General features: G+C 47.1%; 1 protein-coding gene across 1 annotated transcript in view; it reads right to left on the bottom strand.

The window, feature by feature from the left end:
- Positions 1-22,728, bottom strand: part of PTPRT (protein tyrosine phosphatase receptor type T) — a 1,078,581-nt gene that overhangs the window by 49,848 nt on the left and 1,006,005 nt on the right. The window contains 4 exon segments of the mRNA XM_079943946.1: positions 2,463-2,539; positions 18,417-18,504; positions 22,051-22,077; positions 22,079-22,135. Coding sequence (XP_079800072.1) covers positions 2,463-2,539; positions 18,417-18,504; positions 22,051-22,077; positions 22,079-22,135 — 249 coding nt within the window.

The following is a 22,728-nucleotide window of genomic DNA, read 5'->3' as shown; positions in this document are numbered from 1 at the left end:
TAACCTTGAGAGCCCCAGTTCACTCATCTGGAAATGGGTAGTAATGGCATTTACTTTGTGAGTTGTGATACTAGTTAAGGCAATGTTGGTACACTAGAGGTGATCAATAATTCTTAAGCCACCATCGGTCCTTCTTGCCTGACTACCATCGGCTGACTCTCACTCATTGGCTAAAGCAGCACTGTGTCACCTCCTCCAGGAAGGCTTCACTGACCACGCCACTCCCACCTTGAGGCTTTGATTTTCCTTTACGTTCCCATGGCCCCTGCTCTTCGAGGGTCTCTTTTCTTATCTGACTCCCTCACCAGACTTGAGTCCCTTTTAAGGTCTGTGTTTCTGGCACACAGTGGAGGATCTGCTGTGTGTGAGAAATGAATACTAGATGCATGAGGGACAGGCTGAAGGCATGATGGGTGAATGCTGAGTGCTTTCTCCAGGTTGGAGACAGGCTGCTCAGAACTGGCCATCTCCTTGTGAATTTTCTTGTTAACCAGAGTCCAGGCGGAGAACCATTCCAGGTGTTTCAGACAGAGGGAATTCAGTACAGGGAGCTGGTTATACAGGTGATGGAGGAGCTAAGTTGCAAAACGGAACAGTGAGGCCACCCAGAGATCAGCAATGGCAAGAGGATGTGGTCACCCCTAGAACCAGCAGATAACGGGAGACAGAGAAGTCGCCAGAGCCCAGGAGCTGGGGCCACCTTGTCGAGGCTGGATCACTCTGGTGGCCCTGCTTGATGCAGCCGCTGCTGGAGCTGCCACCCCAGGAGACAAGAGAGGCAGATAAATACGACGGCGTCTCCCTTCCCATCACCTGCCAATCTCCCATCGCACCTTCCTTAAAGGGTCAGCTCGCTCTCCTCCCTGCACACATGCACACACACACACAGACGCACATACGCACACCACACACACACACGCACAGACGCACATGCACACACACAAACACACACACGCACATGCACACACGCACATACACACAAACACACGCACACACAGACGCACATGCACACACGCACATATGCACGTGCACACACGAACATACACACACAAAACACGCAATGCACACACGCAAACATGCACACACACGCAAACACATAGAAACATGCACATGCACACAAACGCACACACGTGCACATATGCACATGCACACAATGCACACACAAACATGCGCACGCACACAGACACACGCATACCAGAAACACAAAGCAGAACAGGGAAGGGCAAGGAATAGATCTGAGGGCAAACAGGCAAATGCCTAACACAAGGCTCAATACACAATGGGGAATTCAAAGGCATGCCACAGTGCCTTATAGCTTGTCTATAAAAACACTTGGGAGTCAGAGGCACCAAGGTGGATCTCTGACCCTTTCGTCAAGGTTCTTGGACCCCTAGCTGAGGTCCTCAGAAGCCTGGCTTGCATTGGTCATTCTGGGATGTCTCTCTGGTCCCAGTGACCATGCTTCCCTTTTACAAACTCTCTTACTTCCGTGTAAGCCCGTCTTGGCTCCTGTTGTATTTAGTTCCTTCCTCCATATTCTCTGGAACACTGAAGCAGCCCCCTTTCCTAATTGGGGGTCTTATTCCCAGACCCTCTTCCCTCTCATCGATCTTACCCTGGGTAACAGATAAATCATCCCAAAGCTCAGCTCTGAACCGGTCACCTCCTTGATCAAAAACTTTCCAGAGCTTTCTCTTGCCTACAAAATAAAGTCTGACTTCCAACGTTTGATCACAAAGCATCAGTGATCTAGCTCCAACCTTATTTTCCACTATTCCCATTATAAAGTCTCTGCTCCCCTCGAACTGAGCTGCTACTTACCCTCTGCTACATCTCAGCTTGTGCTTTTCTTTGGCAGAGGCCCATCTTCCCCCTCTTTGATTTTAAATTCTACCTGTGCTTGATGTTTCGGTTCACATCACACTTCGCATTCCTGATAGAAGAGTGACTTTTTCCCTCCCACCTCTGAATCCCTGTAGCATTTTATCTGAACTCATGACACTCACCACTTTCTAGTTTGCCCTGGAATCATTGATGTGCACAGCTTATCTTCCTGCTAAGGTTTCAGAGGGTAGAGACCATGGCATTTTTAGCTTTATGGTTCCTATAGCATCCAACATACAGTAGGTATTCTGAAATTTTTGTTGCATAAATGGCTGTACCTTCAAATAAATGAATGAATGGGTAAACGGACATACATACAGAAGAATGAATGGGTGAATGAACAAGACTGGCGATCCTGGGTTCCCACAGAGCAGGCGACTCCAGCCAGCCTGAAAGTGGATGCAGCTTGAGATGGCTAATCAGCTCGGGTTACACTAGTTACAGGGAGGAGCCAGACCCTCTGGACCTGTTCTAGGAGGGCCACTGTCTGGGGGAGCGGCTGGGGACACAGCCACAGATCTTGAGCCCACTGTAGCCAACCCCAGAACCCAGCTGCCCAGCCCCATGGAGAGCCTCACATCAATGTAGTTGGCGTTGATGTAGTCGGAGTGTGGGTCTCCATCCAGCACCAGCAGCCTCACTCGAGAATGGTCATCTGCAGAGAGAGAGCAGAAAACAAGGGGATGGGTGATGAGAAGGCTTCGGGTGAGCTCTGCCCTGCTTCAGAGCCACCGTTTATCAATCATCATGTACCAGGCACCACGCTACTGACAGACACGCTCTCATTTAACCCCTAGCATCACCCTCAGTTATTATCCCCATTTACGGATGAGGAAATTGAGGCTTAGGGAGATTACTGTGCCTAAAAAAAGGGCTTGTATATGCTTCTTCTCTTTTTTTTCACCTGCCCTTCTGATTCTGGTTTTGTCATTACCTACAGGGGAGAGTGACCTGCTTCTTTAAATCTTAGTGATTTTGTCATTAAAATGGGGATGGAGATGCCTTCTCCAGAGGACAACACAGGAAAGACCATATGAAAACACTCAGGAAGCGAGAACTGTTAGATCCAAATTAATAGGCCCCATTTTCAGGCTTGCTTAAAACTGGCACATTTACCTATTTTTCACAAGTGCACAAATGCTTGCCTTTTGCCTCTTGGAATATTGCTGCAAATAGACCGTCGGCCACATATTGTTATCAATATTATCATTCAAGTGAAGCCGACTAAATCATTAGATTAAAAGGCCATCAATAACTAAAAATTGTGTTACAGAGAATACCATTTCAGAAACGATCTAGGCACAAACAAGATTTGCAGGCTATAGTCAATGGCACGCTTACTTCAAATAACACCAAATTAAAATGATTAAAAGAAAAACCCATTACAGCAGAAGAATCAGGCTAATCCTTTACAGTCCATTAAAGTGAGCTCCGATATGCTAGAGGACACGCAAACAGAACACCTGGGTTGGGTCTGGTGGGGGGAGGGACTCAGCTTTCTGTCCCCATCACTATGCACGTATCACCGCGTGTTGCTGCATCCACTGGCCGGGCCACCTTACTCTAGGTCAGGGCTAGGGCTCCCCATAAGTGGACTGGAGAACTCTGGGCACCCCCAAGGGTTTCTGGGGATCAAGGAAGTCGGGTCACCAAATCCCATTAGCTTTTTCCAGAACTTGGCAGTTTACAAGGCCACCTGTTACTACTACCTGGAACCCCCATGAACAGGGACATTAGGTGTTTGCTCCTTGTTCCAGCCTCTGCATGCACCTGTGACAGGTACTCAGTAAGTACTTGGTGAGTATATGAATGGATTATCTCATTGGACTCTCACAGGGACCCTGGGAGAGAAGTAAGAGGGATGCTGTTAACCTTTGTTACAAATGAGGAAACTGAGGCTCCCAAGGATTGACTGGCCACACGGCCAGTGGATGGTGGAGCTTGGAAGAGTGGGGTTCTCTTAACTCTGAGCTCAGACGCTCCTGATTCCCCAGAGGGGTCTAAGCAGGATAGTAGAAAGTACTTCGAGGGTACACAGCAGAGGGAATTAACGACAGAGGAGTGGTTACCTGGGTGATGGGAGGCTTGAGAGGCTAGAGGGAGGAGGGAGAAGTAACTCAGAGAGAAACATCAACAAGGAGACACTGCCTCCCCAGGGTCGGTGGGACAGAGGGAGGAAGCCAGGGCACCAGAGCCCAGGGGTGGGGGCCACCTGTGGAAGCTGGAGCTGCAGTGGGCCTCTCTGGTGGGAGCTGGAGAAAAGGAGGAGACTCCCTCACTGTTCAAGAAGATGCCTCTGATCGGGACAGAGAGGGAGAAATACCCCGCTTCTTCCTTTCTCCCACCTTCCAATCTCCCACCAGTGCACGTCGTTGGCCAAGCAGCAGCCAGCCGACAAGAGAGGCTGAGAAATGCAACCCGCAAGGGTCAGATCCCTACGATGGGAAGTTGAGCGGGAGAAGGCAAGGAACGGGACCAAGCATGGACGAGCAGGCCGGGGCTGGACAGGACACCGCCCCACCTCCATTCATTCATCCACTAATCAATCAATTCAAAAATAGTTAAGTGAGCATCTGCCATGCGGCAGGCACTGTGCTAGATACTGAGCTACACTGGATGCCATGTTTCTCACTCATCGTGGGGAAGAGATTCCGTGGAATCAACCAGAGGGAGTGGGGGGGAGGTCTAAGTGATCCCTTTCGGTGGGTGGCGGAGTGGGGTGTGAAGTGGGGAAGGAGTTTGAAGCTAATCTTTATGGAGTTGATGGTAGATACCAGAGGCTTCACATACATTATCTCACTCAATCATTTATTCCTCCAAATTGCTCCACAGATTATTATACTAATGATGTAGTATTTTTATTCTTCCCATTTCACAGATGAAGAAACTGGGGCTCAGAGAGATTAAGCAAGTTTCCAACATTACACAGCCACACAAGTGGCTGGGATTCTATCTTAGGACTGTCTGACCCTGAATCCCTGCTCCGTTCACACGATGTGCTGTCCCTGGACTTCTAGCATCTCGCAGGTACTGCAGTCTGTGCAAGTGTCTGGTCCCCAGCTCCTGCAGTGGGACGTCCTGGGGCACATCCACCCAGCAGGGGTTCAGACAAGACCCAGCAGCTGACTCTGAGCTCAGACTGTTAAGCCTTGTTACCAGCGGTTACCAAAACTGTAAGGCTCAAAAATGTGAAAAATGTGTAATGTGTTTCCACTCATTGGTCTCACTAATGACTCATCGATTCAAAAAATCTCCTTCATTTATTGAATTATGCCTGCCCTTGAAGTCTGAAGCACTGGAAACAGATATTCTGGTGTAAAACGTTGAAAGGGAATTTTCATTAATATAAAACGAAATTGAAAGTCTGAAAGCAAATATGATTAACAAGAAAAAGAAAAGAAACAAACTTATTTCTTTTAGTTAAATATTCTTAAAGATGACAGGTGCCTCTAACCACAAGATGATGGCGTTTGTCACTATCACCTTTATTCATTTATTAAGAACAAATTCACTGAGCACCTACTACACACAGGCTTGTTGAAGGGACTTGGAAAGTATTTTCCAAGTGCTCAGGGAGTTTGTCAATGTAGTGGGGGAGACAGACTGTACAGAGAAGTGAAATTTCAAGGTCTAGAAAGTGGGGAGGGGACTAGAGGGCTTTGCGAAGTGATATGTGAATGAGGAATTGAAAGTAAGCCTTGACCAACAGACAATGAGGAAGGGTCTTTCCGTCAGAGAGAACAGCAAGAGGGCAGAGGTCCTGGAAAAGCACACTGGCGACCTGCAAACAGTTTCTTGTCTTGTGAACATGGAATGGGAGGCAATTAGCAGTGGGAGGAGGTAGGTGGGGGTTAGATTGAAGAGGGCTTTCTATGCCCTATCCAGGTACTTAGATGCAAGTCACCATGCCGGGCTCTGCAGAGCATCCAAATAGAGACTATCTTCTGAGACTGTGAAAGGGTACTTTAGTACAAAATGATCAAGATTTACGATTTACTCCCACATGGGCTAACCTGTGGCAAGTAGGACAGCAGACGTGGTGATGGGAGGTCTGAAGCTCTGGATCAGATCTGGGTTCAGATCTTAGCTCCATCACTTAGCAAGTCAGTTGATCTCTCTAAGCCTTGGTTTTCTTAGGAAAATGCTATATGGCTCAATACTATATAGCTCACAGAATGTTGGGAGGATTAAATGAGAAAATGCAGGCATGAAAAGTGTGAGGACGTTAAGAGAATGAAAAGATGAGCCACAGATTGGGAGGAAACGTTTGAAAAAGACTACCCGATAAAGGAGTTGGATCCACAAGTATACAAAGACCTCTTAAAACTCAACAATAAGTAAACAACCCAATTAAAGAATGGGCAAATGATCTGAACGGACACCTCACGAATAAAGATATATGGATGGCAAATAAGCATATGAAAAGATGTTCAGTATCATATGTCATTAGGAACTGCAAATTAAAACAACAAAAAGATACCTCTACTCACCTACTAGAATGGCCAAAATCCAGAACCCTGACAACACCAAATGCTGGCGAGGATGCAGAGCAACAGGAATTCTCACTTATTGCTGATGGGAAAGCAAAATGGTAGAGCCACTTTGGAAGACAGTTTGGAAATTTCTTCCAAAACTAAACACACTCTTATCATATGATCCAGCAATTACTGTCTGGTATTTACCCAGAGGAGCTGAAACTTACATCCACACAAAAACCTGCACATGAATGTTTATAGCAGGTTTACTCATAATTGCCAAAACTTAAGAAAAACCAAGATGTCCTTCAATAGGTGAATGGACAAACAAGTCATGGTACATCCATGTCTTTGGTAATATACAGAAATGAGTTCCCAAACCAGGAAAGGACATGGAGGAAACATAAACGCATACTGCTAAGTGAAAAAACCCAGCCTGAAAGGCTTCATAGTGTATGATTCCAACTCTATGACATTTTGGAGAAGGCAAAACTATGGAGGCAGTAAGAAGATCCGTGATTGCCAGGGACTTGGGGGGAGGGATGACTAGGTAGAGCACAGGGAACTTTTAGGGCAGTGAAACTTCTGTATAATAAATACTGTAATTGCGGATATGTGTCACTGTACATTTTTTAAATCCTACAGAACTGCACAACACAGAGTGGACTCGAAGGTAAACTATGGACTTTAGCTAGTAATAATGGATCGCAAAGCACAGGGAGATTAGCTCGGTGCTTTGTGACCAGCTAGAAGGGTGGGATAGGGAGGGTGGGAGGAAGGGAGATGCAAGAGGGAAGAGATATGGGGATATATGTATATGTGTAACTGATTCACTTTGTTATAAAGCAGAAAGTAACACACCATTGTAAGGCAATTGTACTACAATAAAGATGTTGAGGAAAAAAAACTAAACACTAAAAAAAAAAGAAAGAAGATGTGGTGTATATCTATGTGATGGAATATTACTCAGCCATAAAAAGAATGAAATTTTGCCATTTGCAACAACATAGATGGACTTGGAAGGTATTATGCTAAGTGAAATAAGTCAGACAGAGAAAGACAAATACTGTATGATATCACTTATATGTGGAATCTAAAAAATACAACAAACTAGTGATTATAACAAAAAGGAAGCAGACTCACAGATACAGAGAACAAACTAGTGGTTATCAGTGGGGAAAGGGAAAGGGGAGAGTCATTATAGGGGTAAGGGATTAAGCGGTACAAACTGTCATGTATAAAATAAGCTACAAGGATATAATGTACAACACAGGGAAAATAACCAATATTTTATAATAACCATAAATGGAGTATAACCTCTAAACACTGTGAATCATTATACTGTACACTTGTAACATACAATACTGTACATCAACTAAACTTCAATAAAAAAATGAGATACTATCTTATAAAAAAAAGGATCAATATTGGTTCACCAATTGTAACAAACGTATCACACTGATGCCACATGTTAATAACAGGGGAAACTGAAGGGGGATGGGAGGTAGGAGTAAACAGGAACTCTCTGGACATTCCGCTCAATTTTTCTGAAACTAAAACTGCTCTTAAAAAAAGTGTGAGCACAGTGCCTGGTATGCAGCAGGTGCTTAATAAATGGTGATTCTGGGCTGGATGTGAGGCAGGCAGTGAGCTGATGGCGGAGACGGTTAGAAACTTAGTGCTTCCCATTTGCCCTTCTGTACAAAATGTAAACCCATCTTTCTACAGAGGCAAAGAGTTACTGTGTATATTCATGAAAGGGCAGAATTCAGCTACAGGTCCACCAGAAAGGCATTGCAAGGAGTAGGACTGCCTTCATGGTTTATTTATTCCTTCTGGGAGACGCTAATATTATTCTGTGTCCCCTTCTCCTTCTAACATTATATAATTAGAAGGATAAAAAAAACCGTGTTTATCCACATGCACATGGAGAAAGATGGGGCAGTGGGCGATGTAAAGGAGTTTATACAAAGTAATTTACAAGCAGCCCAGAAAGTTCATTATGCTCTATCTACATTTTGCAAGCTTGAGAAACAGCTAATCTGGTATTCCTTGTTTGATATTCAAGACGAGTGAAGAAGTCACATAGAGGAGAAATAAACTCCTCAACGGTGAGGTAAGAGGAGGTGCAGGAGCCCGGCTTCACCCGGCTCTCAGCTGAGGTAGGAGGTGGGCCAGCACTGGCTTGCACGGAGGAGGAGAGAACCAGTGGCCACTGGTAGAGAGAAGGCATAACTGCAAAGACCCAAAGAGCTCCCTGGAACGCAACTCAAGGGGAACAGAAACATTGCCCCTCTAGAATCAATCTGTTCCTTGTAGTTTTCGAACAAAGCCCAGTGGTAGGTTGTAAAAGTTTAACAAAGAGCTCTCTGGAGGAAGAAATGGCCCTGATGGGTAACATCTGATTTCTGTGATATAAATACTCCCACCATGACTGATTTCAAGCTACCAACGTGGTATCAACTGGCTCACAAAATTCCTGAAAAATTTAACCATCATCTCCTGCAAGCTGGTATCAATCAGTTGCAAGACATCACTGACAGAGAACAAAGCCTGACCAGACCCCACAATGCCTTGCATGATCTGGTTTGGGACCTATTTCCCAAGTCCAGCCTCATGCCCCCCTCCCCACATATGACTGAAAACCGTGCCCTTCTTTCTGTTGCTCAAATGCATCATGTCTGCTCTGACCACAGGGCCTTTGCACATGAAAGGAACGCCCTCAACCCCATAAGGCTGGCAACATCTCATTCTTCAGCTCAATCTTCTTCCCTCAGGAAGCCTTCTATGATCTCTCCACCCCAGGCTCTAATAGCTCCCTGTACTTGTCTTCAGAGCTCTTAGAGCAGTTTTATTTCTGCGACGATCTGACTAACCCATGGCTCTCCTTCGCGCCCTATTTAAGAACGGGCACCCTATTTACTGAACTCCTCTATAGTGTATGGCACATAGTAAGTGCTCAATAATTATCTGTTCAATATATGAATTCATATTTGTGTCTGAAAGGCTGAGAACCAGAAAGGAGCCGGTCCCTTGCTTTCAGCCATACAATTGATTTTAGGTAGCCTGGCTTGGGACCCAGGCTCTTTCCTCTACACAAGGCTGGCATAGTGTGCCTGGATCCTGTGCTCAAATTCTTCCTCGCCTCATAGCTGACCCCTCACCCCACCTGCAGACCCAAGACTGGCAGCCAATCATTGCCTTCGGCACGAGAGAGGGAGGGCTTGGGAAGGCTCTGAAAGCAGACCTGAGGTCTGTCACTAACTCTATCACCCGGAGCAGATGATGTACCTTCCCGGGCCTCAGTTTACCCAATGACAACATCAAAATCCTCTCCACCTTTGCAGACTCGTTGCAAGGATGAAAAGCAGTTAGATATGAAGGCACCTGGTGTATTGTAAGAGATCAATACAAATGTGTAAATTCAGTTTTATTGTAATTCTAGACCAGTGGTTTTCAAAATATAGTTCCTTGGCCAATAGCATCAATGACATCTGGGAACTTGTTAGAAATGCAGATACTGGAGTCCCAGCCCAGACCCACTGAATCTGAAACTCTGGGGTGGAGCCCAGCAATCTGTATTTTAACAAGCCCTCCAGGAGATTCTGATGCACACTCAGGTTTCAATGTACAGATCATCTGATGTTCAGTTATTTAGCACAGGGGGTGCCTCGGCTATTCAATTTGTCTTGGGAAAGACCAAAGGTTTTTACTGGAATTAGGCCGTGAGACTAGAGACTCACCTGTGCTGGGTGTAAGGAACAGAAATTTATCTTTGCGGAGTGCATCAGATGCTCCAGGCACCATTCTGGAAGCCTATGGATGCCATGCCATTTGATTCTCATCATAACCCATTTTGTGGCTGAGAAAATCAAGGCTCCAAGCAGTTTAACAACTTAGAAGGTGTAAGGCTGACAGCTTCCTTGTAGAGTAGTGGGGTCCCTACCTCTCTGGGAACCCCAAGACGCACTGCCGCTACACCCCTCCATGCCGGTTCTGACTCTGACACTGTGTCCCATCCCACTGTGTGTCCCACCCCCCATCCCTGGCCATGGGAGAGGATTCAGTGTCCTCCCATGCACAGGTCTAACTCTCAAAGCAAACCACAGTTCCTCCTCCCTCCTCCATCATCAGAGGTAACCCATTAAGTCAGTCTTCTCAAGTCACATCCACTTAGAGAATCACTTCAGAGAGGTGGGGCGGGGAAGACAATATCATGTGGATACAGGATGTGCTTTCCTCCTGTCTTCTGGGCACTGAGGAAGGTAAAGAAAAGGTGCAGTTTTTCAGAGAAAAGAGATCTGACTCATTACAATGAATTGTGGAGCTGAAAAATCATTTCCTAGAAGTACTGGAAATGTTAAGGTCATCATGTTGCACGAGTGGAGAGCGAGGATGCAGGTAATCCTGCCGAGACTGCCCAGGTACCCCACTGAAGCTAAAGGTCTCCTCATTCAATCTTGATTGAATTACCGTTACCAAGGTAGCAGGTGGCCTGGGGATGACAGAGAAACAGCCCGACATTCTGTGCGTCTCCTTGTGCTGCCAGTTCCCTGCTGACTGAGGATGGGCTGCTCCATTCTGCAGGGCCCCGTGAGGAGCTGCTCCAACAGATGAAAGTTTTGGGGCCACAGAGGGGACTTAAGTGTAGAGGCGCAGAGCACCGAGAGAAGTTAGGGGGACAGTGGCCCAGCTGATGAATTTGTGGATTCATCCTAAGCAGGATGTCCAGCCCACACCCTGCTAAGGGGACTTTCTGAAGAAAGAGAGGAAGGTTTCTGATCCGGATTCCTTCCGAAGCAGAAACTGAGACAAGGACTGAAGTGCAAGGACTTGCTTTGGGAGATGATCCCGGGAAACACCGGAAGGGGAATGGGAAGTAGGAGGCAGAAAGGAAGGAAACCGGTGAGGGCTGTGTCATCAAGCTGGGGCTTACTTTCCTACTTTCTCCCGCTACTCCAGGAGAGAGTGTGAATACACACCTCCAAGTTATTCCGCCTCAGCGGGGAGGGACCTGGGGAACTTACACCCGCACCCCCATCCGTCACAGATTGAGAGCCGCTCCTGGGGACATTTCTCAGCAGTCCCGGCAAGCAGGCAGAGAGGGCTCCAGTGACCGGAACAAGTCCTCTGACAAACAAGGCCACTGAAGGTTTCTGCACCAGGATCGCTCTGTAAGGCCCAGGCAGGAGCCACCCTCGGAGACGGCCAAGGAGAAGGGGGAGCTGGGAACAGTGAACAAGGCACCCATTTTGACATCCAGTACGGCCTCCCCAGAAATCAGCAGAGAAACAGCTCTGAGAAGAAGCCCCTGAGCTTGATCTGAATCTGAGTTCCTCCCTGGAAGTGAAAACAGCCTCTCTGAAGAGTTCATCCTGATCTCCTGCTCTGAGGTCAGAGTCCTCAGCGCACGCGCCCCCAAGAGCACAGATATGTCTAGATGCAGAGGGACTCCTTGGTAGGGAGCTCGTGGCATCCGGGCAGCAAGAGCCCGGAGCTCTGGTCCTGGTTGTCCTACAGACTCTGCGTGACCCTGGGCAGGGCTCTACATCTCTGGACCATTGCTCCTTGCCCGTGAACTCAAAGAGACTAGACTTAGTGTCATCTAGGTTTAAAAGGCTATACAACCAGGTTCAGAGTCAATATTTATTCATCTTAATTTGCACTCTTTGCACTGAAAGGTGTGAACCTGAGTGTCAGAGAGATGAAGTGACCTTGTTGAAGGTCATGCATGAGGTAAAGGGCAGAACTGAGACTAGCATCTGGGTCTGCTGGACCCCATGCCCAGTTCTCCAATGCACCTGAGCCCAGTGGCTTGTCTTAAATTAGGGGGTTAGAAGTCTCAGAAAATGAAAATGTCCTGGGTCTCTTGTTTGCCCTTCAGCCTTCCGCACCTGCCTCTCTAAACTGGAAGCTGATCCCTGTGGATAAGATCAGAGGTTTGTACGCTCAACTTTGCTAATCATCAGGGAAATGCCAATCAAAACCACAGCGTAATATCACCTCATACCTGTAAGAATGGCTATCATCAAAAAGACCACAAACAACAAATATTGGCAAGGATGTGGAGAAAAGGGAACCCTTGTACCCTGTTGGTGGGAATATAAATTGGTGCAGTCACTGTGGAAAAACAGTATGGAAGTTCCCCCAAAACCTAAAAATAGAACTACTAGATGATCCAGCAATTCCACTCCTGGGTATTTATCCAAAGAAAATGAAAACAGTAATTTGAAAAGATATACACACCCCAATGTTCATAGCAGCATTATTTACAATAGCCAAGATATGAAAGCAACCCAAGTGTCTGTCAAGAGATGAATGGATAAAGAAGATGTGGTATATATACACAAGGGAATATTATTCAGCTGTAAAAAAGAATGAAATTTTGCCATTTTCAATAGCATGGATGGACCTGGAGGGTATCATGTTTAGTGAAATAAGTCAGAGAGAGAAAGACAAATACTCTATATTATCACTGAGGAATCTAAAAAATAAGACAAATGATTATAACAAAACAGAAACAGACTTGCATAGAGAACAAACTAGTGGTTACCAGTGGGGAGAGGGAAGGGGGAGGGACAAGATAGGGGTAGGAGATTAAGAGGTACAAACTACTATGTATAAAATAAATAAGATACAAGGACATACTGTACAGCACAGAGAATATAGCCAGTATTTTATAATAACTTTAAATGGAGTATAATCCAAAAAAATTATTGAATCACTATGCTGTACACCTGAAACTTATGTAACATTGTAAATCAACTTTTCTTTAATAAAAAGAAAAAGAAATAAAAGATGAGAGGTTCGCAAACCTGAGAGTGTATCAGTGTCACTTGTGGGCTGTTTACAACAGAGCTTGCTGGATGCCATCCCCAGAATGTCTGCTTTGACAGGTCTAGATGGGACCCCAAAATGAGCATTTCTAGCAAGTTCTCAGGTGTTGCTGCTCCAGGGACCACACTTTGAGAACCACTGGACTCTGTCTACAGATTCCCTTGTCCTCTGGCTCTGGCTGGGTTCAGCCACTGGAAAGCACTGGCAGAAGATTGGATTAAGTGGGGAGTGCTATCGAGGTACTTATTCCTTCAGCTCCCTTTTTTGGGGTCACCATGGGCTGGCTGCAAGGCCACTAAAGGTCACACCTCTGACCAGGTCCTCTTTCTCTGGGTCCTGGGAACCTCTTCTTACTGAATCTTCTGTGGCCTAGGCATGGCATTTAGCCCCAGGGTGCCACACTATTCCCTGTAGTCTCCCACAGCTAGCTCACATTTTCATTAAAGAAAAAAGTCACTTGATTAAATTATCCTCAAATCACACTATTTGAAGGTCCCATCTATTTCCTCCTGCTGGGACCCCGACAGATGCCAGAAGGGAAGACTCATTTGATAAAATCTGCACCCCTGAGATCACTTCCTCTCCTCTGTGTAATTTCCTTCCAGTCAAGGAAGCACCCTCTGCAACTTCCACATGGGCAATGCTTGGTATTCTTGAAATTTCCCCTTGTCCACCATACATACCCCAGGGCTACTTAAGAGTAAAGAACTCTTTGTTCTGTTCTCCCCATTCATTTCCTTTCACCTCCTTTCTTTTCTACTCCCTGGAAACCCCACTGTCTCTACTGCTAAATTCTGAACAGAATCGTTTGGAAGAAAGGGCTTATTTAGGCAAGGTTTCTCTTTCATTGTTTCATTGGCAGACTGTGCCCTCCCTCCTTCTCCTCCCCTTTCATCCTCTCTGTTCTCCCTGGCCTGGGCCTTTGTCCTCCACTCCAGCCTCCTAGTGCCCTGGGTTCCTTAAGATGCTAATCACACCCGCTTTTCTTTTTGCACCAAGAATATTTCTATTTATCAAGCCAGTGCCCACGACTTTGCCTCTGGGAGGGAAACGTACAAGGGCAGGAACACTTTCCAATCCTCGGGGCTGTTTCTCTGTTCCTTTCTTCATTTCAATTCCAGGACCGTTTTTTTTCTTTCTTGGTTCCCCTTTATGCCTTGCACTGCTCTTGCATGCACTGGCTACCGGGTCCAGCCACAATTCGCTGCAGAATTACTGACCCGTACATTAGAAAGGAGATTCAGGTTTCTTTAAACCCACCAAGACGGTATCATTAGGTGTCTGAATTTCCTCTGCCTCTGTTTGGGTTTCCCCGGAAGTAGATACAAGATGAGGATTCCAGTGCAAGCAGTTCACATAGGAAGAGAAGAGGACACCAAGAGGAAAGGGGGAGGGGAGTAAGACAGCCAAGAGAAGGCAGCCCACTCCCCATGGAAGCTCTGGAGAAAGGTGTGGAACACACAACCCAGTGAAGGCGAGGAAGAGCAGCTGGGCTATTTCATGGTCTAGGGAGAGACAGCTTTGTGCCTGGGCACAGCACCCTGCCCCAGCTTTGGAGAAGGTCCTCAGGCAAAAAGATGCAGACAGGGCAGGACTGGGGGGAACCAGTGAGGCCCCAGGGCACACACTTTAAGGAGGCACTTGCTCTCAGGGTCAGGCAGGTGCAGGGTCAACAGCTGAGCCTGAGCAGACCCTGGAATGCTGGGTGCGTCGCCTGCCTCACCCTAGTCCCGGGCCTGGGTGCCAGCAGGAGTTACTGCACAAGGAGGCGGCGGAGCCGTGGGGTGTAGATGGGACACGGACAGCACCTTCTGCTCCCTATGATGCAGTCTAATCCCTTTCATTGTTCTCCTTGCTGCCTGGAATCCTGCCTTCTCAGATGTGGCTCCTGAGGGGTATACGACTGTCCTCCTCTCTCCCTCCTGTGTCCCATCTCTCCACCCTCTTCCTTCAGGCTCAGAATGTCTTCCTTGATCAACTATCACTGTTCCTAGAGTCATCCTGATTCAGACTTCCTCCATCCATCCTTTCTGGGTGCTCTCTATTTTTGGGGGAAAGCCAGAAGGGAGAGACCCATGGCTCAAGCCCTTTGGGGCCTTGCAGGGAGTCCGTGCATTCCAACATTCAGTCCTGTCTACTGAGCAGCAGCCATAAGCCAGGTCTGGGGACACAGAAGTGCAAGAGAGCCCTAGCTCTGTTGTTGCAGGACACCTATTCTGGTGAGGAGATCAGGCAGCCAGCAGACAGTCATGCAAAGGCTCTCAGATCACGGTAGTGATGAGAACTAAGGAGAAGACATGCCTGGTGCTCTCGGAGTGAATAATGGGGTTCTGACCAAATTATAATGGTCAGAAGAATTCCCTGAGGAAGTGATACCTGAGCTAAGATCTGAAGAATAAGTAGAACTTAGCAGAGCAAAGAGAGGAGGGACGGGCATGTTGATAGAGAAGAGAATGTGCAAAGGCCCTGTGTCACGGATGAGCGTGTAAAGTTCAAGGTACTGAAAGGCCGGTGGGGCTTAACCGAGGAGACTGTGGTGGAGAGGACACAGTGTGAAATGCAATGGAGAGAGGGCTGCGGGCCTTTGGAAAAGAAGGGCTCAACACTGAAGGAAGCCATTTGAAGGGTTTTCTGTAGGACAGTGACATGTTTCAATTCATATTTTGAGGACGTCCCTCTGGCTTCTGTTAGAGATCAGATAGGATACATTTGGGGGCCAAAGTAGATATGGAACAACCAGGAAGAAGGCGGGCAGAGGCCAGGTGAGATCTGATGATGGCTGGGCACCGATGCTGAGCGCAAAGGGTGGGCAGTGGGATGTCCAGAAAGATAAAAAGGCTTTCATCCTGGGCTCCTCAGGCTTTGGACCAGATACCTGGCCCGGCCTGGATGCCCTTGTCTCTCGAGGGACGGGGTCTCTTTACTGTGCTCTAATTGTTTATTTTTTCTATTATTATTTTCTCTTATACTATTGCATCATGATACCCATTGTACAGAGAGAAGACTAAGGCTTACAGTGAGTACACAAGGTCTTCCAGCCTATAATTTAGTGGATCCCATCTGAACTCACCACCTGATATGGGGAACAGACAAGTGACCAGGTATTAGAGGGCACTAGTACACGATGGTGCTCAAGCAGAGGATGGTCAGAGCAAGCAGAACCTGTACCTGGAATGCGAGTTCCCCGGCAGCAGAGACTGAGTGTCCCAGTGCCCAGCACGGGGCCTGGCTCAGAGGAGGCGCACACATCATAGGTCTTCATACACATTTCCTGACTGTTTGAACGTCTCTTTCTAACACTACATTTGCAAGAAATCTTTTCTTTTCTTTTCTTTTTTTTAAGAAATCTTGCTGTCTGCATTACTCTCTTCCAAGAGACAAATTACAAATGTTTTTCTGATTAGTTCTCCTATTCATAGCCGATTTCTAAATCAGCACAGGAAACAGCTAAGCTAAAACTTCTGCCTCTTTTTTCCTTTACAGACCGCCTGTATCTTACGCTTTCTTCCTCTAAGCTTTTTCTTAGGCAACGTCTAGACAGTGAAAGAAAACAAAACAAAACACTGAACTGTGCTAGAAATAATTCGTTATTCAGGATTTTTTTTTTTTGTGGCTGAACTGGGTTACTCTGAGAACTGAGACCAAGGGATACTTCGTACCCAACTGGTGAGATGTCAAATGGTCCAGGTTGGCTGTGCCGCGGCAGACGGGGGCTGTTGTTGACACCTGTTCTAATCAGAGTATGTGCTTGCCACTTTGTACAAGGTAAGTTCGTCCTCTGTATGTATGTTGTGTAGAAGGCTGTGCACACCAGTATCTGGCAATGATCATACTTGTGTGTGAACTGTGTGTGGTGTGTAGTTCTACGGCAGTCTCTCTCTCCCTCTCCTCCCAGCACTGAGTATCATGCAGGGTCCCACACAAGTACTGTCACTGCCCTTGTTCAGGCCCCCTCGTCCCTTGCTAGGACTCTTACAGTAGCCTAAGTGGTCCCTCTGCCTCCAGCCTCTCTCAATCAAATCTACCTTCCCAATAAGCTGCCCTGGTGATCCTTCCAAAATAGACATCTGATTATGCTTCCCTGCCCCAACCTGGCTTATTCCACATCCCCACAGGGGTATTCAGTGAATTTTGCTTAAAATAAGGAGGATGGTGTATCCACACTGCTCATCAGTGACCCTGAGAAAGTAACTCTAGGGCTATGAGTAATGGTGCCAGGTACTGTGCCAAGGGTTTTACGAACCTTTTTTCAACCATCCTATCTTCATTCTTTTCCTCACTTTAAAGGCGAGAAAACTGAAGCTCAGAGAGGTCAGGTCACCTGCCCAGGGCCCCACAGCTGGGATAGGAGCCCAGGCAGTCTGACTCCAGAGCGCTCGAGCTACTCTGTGCCACTGCTTTCATCAAGTCACACACCAGCGGGTGCTTCCAGGAACGCTAGAGCTCACCGCTGAGCAAAAGGCAATGTTCTTCCACGCCTCCCCCCAGGTCCACACAAAGCAAGCTTTCTGCTGCAGGCTCAGGGCCCCCAAACACCCGTGCCGACACAGGCCCCGAGTGGCAGGCACTCACCGCAGGGCCCTCCCCCAGCCAGCAAGCAGTGGGGTCTGGCAGGAGTCGTGATGCCCTGCGCTCTACCTCTTGTGTGAAGAGGGTAACCTTGGGCTCCCCTGAGCCCTGAGCTGGCCCAAACCCTCAGCTGCAGGCCAGAGTTCCTGGCTCCTTCTGAGCGCCCATCCTTGCTTGGGACTCGACCTCCTTGGAATAGCATCATCTCTCACCTAGTTGTTCTCAGCCCCTCCTTCACGGGCTGGACCTTGCTCTCCACCCCCAAGATGCTGCCATGATGGGTTTTTGCAGAGGGGGCCTGCTGGGAACACCCTTGTGGCTGGGCTTCCTCCCCGACCTGAAGAATTCTTGAGCGGGCAAGATCCAAGCTTCAGAGGTTTCCTGCATCTACTGTGCCAGCTCACTTTGCCCATGTATGCCCGCCCAATGCCCGCCCAGCTCCCTGCCTGCCCCCTCTGGCTGAGGTCAGCCATGCTCTGTCATCCAGGCCAGGGATGGCAGGGAGGCTGAGACAGAGCTCCATGCTTAGCATGTGGACCCAAATCTGGAAACATCAAGGATTATTTGGTAACAAATTCCAGATAAATAATAGTGATAGCTTATTTTCGTCTGTGTTCCCAAAGCCTGGAGCCCTCCCAGAAGGTCACCTACAGGATATGATGTTGCCGTATCGATTCTTGTTGCGGTTTTCATCCTCTTTGGCTGTGTCCCACGAGGCTGTCTGCCCCTCCGGTAAGGCCTAGAAAGAAAGGACAGAGTGATTAGAATGGCTTGAGATAGGAGCTTTATCTGGGTGTCCACGGGGAAAACGAGACCCACTGTGATGGGTCACATAGTGCAAAAGACTGTGTGTTCTTGGATGGAGCCTGGGGAGAACACAGGCTTGTCCCCTCCCTGGCTTATTCACCTGTTCAGGGACTCAAATGTTACTGATGTCTTTCGTGTGTCATGAGCTCAAATCTGGTGCAGTAAGGGAGTCATTTGTTCATTCGTTCACTGACGGATATTTGAATCCCGAATATGTGTTTGGTGCTATTCTAGGTACTTGGGATACAGCGAAATAGACAAAGCCCCCTTGAGCTTTCAGTCAACTGGGAGATGCAGCAAATGAACAAGCAAACATATATAATTTTAAATAGTGTAAAATTCTGTGACGAGAATAAAGCAGGGTAGAGGTATAGTGATCGTGCATGAGAATTATTTTGGATTGCACAGTCTGGGAGGGCTTCTCTGAGGAGGTAACATTTAAGCGAATTCCTTCATGATGTGAAAAAGCCGGTCATGCCAAGAAAAGTGGGAAGTGTTTTCCAGGCAGAGAGGACAGTGGAGGCAAAGGTGGTAACGGAGTGACCATGTTCAAGGATGAGGTGGGGAAAGCAGTGACAGAAGCATCTGGAGAGGCAGGGAGAGTTCAGGCTTTATAAGGCATTGCGGTCATTGGTAATGAGTTGGGTATTATTCCAGGTGTGATAGGAAACCATTTGAAGGTTTTGAGCAGGGCAGTTAGCTAATTTTATTTATATTTTACAAAGCAGCACATTCTGGCTCATGTATGGAATAGAGACTCCAGGAGGCCCAGGGAGGAAGCAGGGAGATCAGTTAGGAAGTTGTTACAATAGTCCTGCCAAGAGATGATGGTACCTTGGACCAAGATGGTGCAGTAGATGTGGTGGGAAGTGATGCAGTAGATGTGGTGGGAAGTGATTACTTTTAGGATGTTCAGTTGAATATTGCAGATTTTGGCTCTCCCCCAGAAGCAGCCTCAGCAACAAGGATTCTAGCATTTGGGAGGCAATCCTAAGGAGCTCATGGGTGGGAGAGTGGGAAAAGTCAGACAATCGAGGAAAGAATGCCAATAAATAGAGGGTACATCAGCGAACAAATAACCACTGCACCTGAGGCTTAATCCCATGGGCCCATCTCATGGCTCAGAGTTGTTCTCCCAGAGGAAGAAGGGAGTTGGGGTATTTATCCCCCAGTTCCCATCCATCACTGATTGAGGACAACTCTTAGGAAATCCCTTGGCACTTCTGTCATGCTCCGTAGACAAGTGTGCATACTCTTTTGTCTTAAGGAAGCACTCAGGCAAAAAGTTGCAAGTGCTTGCAAGAGGCGGGCACTGGGCGGGCATACACGGGCAAAGTGAGTGTGGAGGGGATGTGGGCAGGGCACCAACACATCTACTACAGACGAGGACTATGCAGGAAAGAGAAGGATGGAGGCTGACTGGTTAAAGAACGGAGTGGAGAGTCGCATCTTTTATTGAGATGGAGAAGAAACAGATGGGGGAGAAACAGGTTTGGGGAAGCACAAATTAAATGTTGTGTTCTGGGTACATAAAGTATTGAATACTTAGAACCATGTACAGCACTTGCTTCTAAACATGTTCAAAACAGTAAAAGAACAGGAGCAGCAGCCATGTTTGAGATGACTAGTCAACTTTCAAGCTGAGATACTGAGCCGGAAGTTGGACACAGAGGTTCAGAGCCAGAGTTAGAAGGAAGGAAGAGATGGGACTCATCAGTTTAAGAGAAGACAGACGAGTGAACAACCATGTGACGTGATCTAACAGTTATGAGCCAAGTGTTATGGAAACACTGGGGAGGGTGCAGCCACCTGTCTCACAGAGAAGGAAGAGGGGCATCTCAGGGAGTGCGAACAGCTTTAGAAAAGCTGCAGAAGCATGAATGTCAGACCACATCTTGACTACTGCCCCTACCCTGTCTCTGGTAGAAGAGGGTGGATGCCCTGCTCATGGCCCCTGCACTACTTCTGAGACTGAATTTGCTACCTCTTCAGTAGCAAATAGCTACTCCTGTCAGCAGGGCAGGGGAGAGGAGCTTCCAGCCATCTTAATACACCAGGCTTGACTTTGCCCAACTATTTCTTAGCAGGTCTACATCCTAAGCAAGGAGAAGTCTGTAACCTGATTGGTCAGAAATTCAGCCATTCAGTAGGCAATGTTTTATGGGCAGGCAGGACCACTGTCTATTCAAAGCCCAGACCATGCGTGATTCCCCCTTTCTTGCTTCCAGTCTCCCACGTCTCTTCCAAGCCAGGCTGGGTGGGTCTTCTTCTAGAGCAGGAGTTGGCAACCTTTTTCTGTAGTGGGTCAGATAACAGGCAGCATGGGCTTGGTAAGCCACGCAGTCTCTGTTCCAAGTACTCATACTCAACTCCACCGTTGTAGAGAGGACACAGTCCTAGACACAATGCAAACACATGGGCATGTCTGTGTTCCACTAAAATTGATTTACAAAAAACAAGTGTTGGGCTGGATTTAGCCTGTGGCTGTAGTTTGCTGACCTTTATTCTAAAAGCACGACCATGATCCTCCTCTGTGCAGTGGTTGGGTAGATAGAATGGGTGCCCATTCTGCTACCTAGCCATACCAGATTGAATGAAGATGGGGTGAGAGGTCCTTGCCCAGGCTAAGCCATGTTCTCTAACTTAGTTTTGCCCAGGGTTTTAGACTGGGGTAACGGAGTGCCTTCCCAGCAATTACTTGATCAGAATGTTGTTCTTTGTGTGTCAGAAACCCTTAGACTGGTACCCCGGAGGAGAAGCAAAACAGGTTCTAGGCTCTGCCCCAAATCTGAGCGTGGAAAAGTGCTATGGAGATAGGAGTGTGCTCGTTCTGCAAATGGAGGGCTTGTCTCTCCTCTTTCCCCCCCTCATCCTGTATTTACTCATTATAATTGACCATCACCCTGCATCCCTCTTGCCACCGGTGCAGACCATCTGCAGACCCCAAATGGCTCGTGCTTTGCCGTGGAACTCTTAGAACCCAGATTCCAGCCCTTGGCCTCATCGTCTCACCGAGCCAGGTAGCTCCAGCTCTTTCAGGCAACTTGCCAGGCCTATATACTCCGGGTTCTCTGCAGGGGTGGGGAGTGCTTGTCTCAGTGGTGGCATTAGACTTCTTGATGTTTAAACTGATATTCTGGGGATGGATTTCTACCTGAAACCCTCTGTAATAAAAGCCACTATTCATCTAATATCCACCTAAAGTGCTAAGAAACCGAGAAGAGCACCCTCTGAATGTTTTCATACTCATTTTTTGGGCAAAAAAAATCTGCTGGCTACTCATTATGTGCCAGGATTCAGGTTACAGTTAGATTAAGGTTTTGTAATGGCTGAACATTAGAATTGTCTGGGGAAGCTTTAAAACTCCCAGGCCCTACCCCAGACCATTAAATCAGAGTCTAATCAGGCACCAGTGGTATTTAAAGCTCCCCAGGGGATTCTAATGTGCAGCCATGATTCTTGCAAACAGTGAATTTACCTGGAGAAATACTTTTCCACAGGTCTCCTCTTGCTTTGGATTTGTCCCCTCCAATCCATTCTCCTGTATAATCAGAGAGATCTTTCTAATATGTGAATAGGACCCAGTTACTCCCCTTGCCATTGTCACTTCAGTATACATTCCAAACTCTTTAGTACAAGGTCCTTAATGATTTCACCCCATATGCCCCTCCAGCCTCATTTCTTACCCTTAGAACAATATTTCAGTGATTAGCAACTAAACACAATGCCAGAGACAATTTCAGGTGTTACAGACTTCTGAGACTGACTATACACACAGTGTTCCCTCTGCCTGAAATTCTCTTCCACCTGAGTCTGGCTGGTAAACTCCTACATATCCTTCAAAACCCAGTTCAAACATCTTCTCTTTGGTGAAACCTTCCTTGCTTACTTTCCCACCATCCCACTGCATCCCCAGCTAGTCAGTCACTTCTTTTATTAGCTGGACTCCTTTACATCTGATAATTTGAATGTCTTGTCTTCCAACCTGGTGATGGGCTACTCCAGGTAAAGGGTAGCATCTTATTTATGTCTGTATCTTCATAACCCAATACTGGCTTTGTATTTCATATGTGCTTGAATCACCCCTTTTGAATAAACGAATGGATGGATAGATGGAAAAAAAAATAGTGTGTGAGATGGCTTCTGTGCATACAGA

Source organism: Stenella coeruleoalba (assembly GCF_951394435.1).
Source record: "Stenella coeruleoalba genome assembly, chromosome: 15".
Taxonomy (NCBI): domain Eukaryota; kingdom Metazoa; phylum Chordata; class Mammalia; order Artiodactyla; family Delphinidae; genus Stenella; species Stenella coeruleoalba.
The sequence above is the reverse complement of the archived record's forward strand: the minus strand, read 5'-3'. Positions and strand labels throughout refer to the sequence as shown.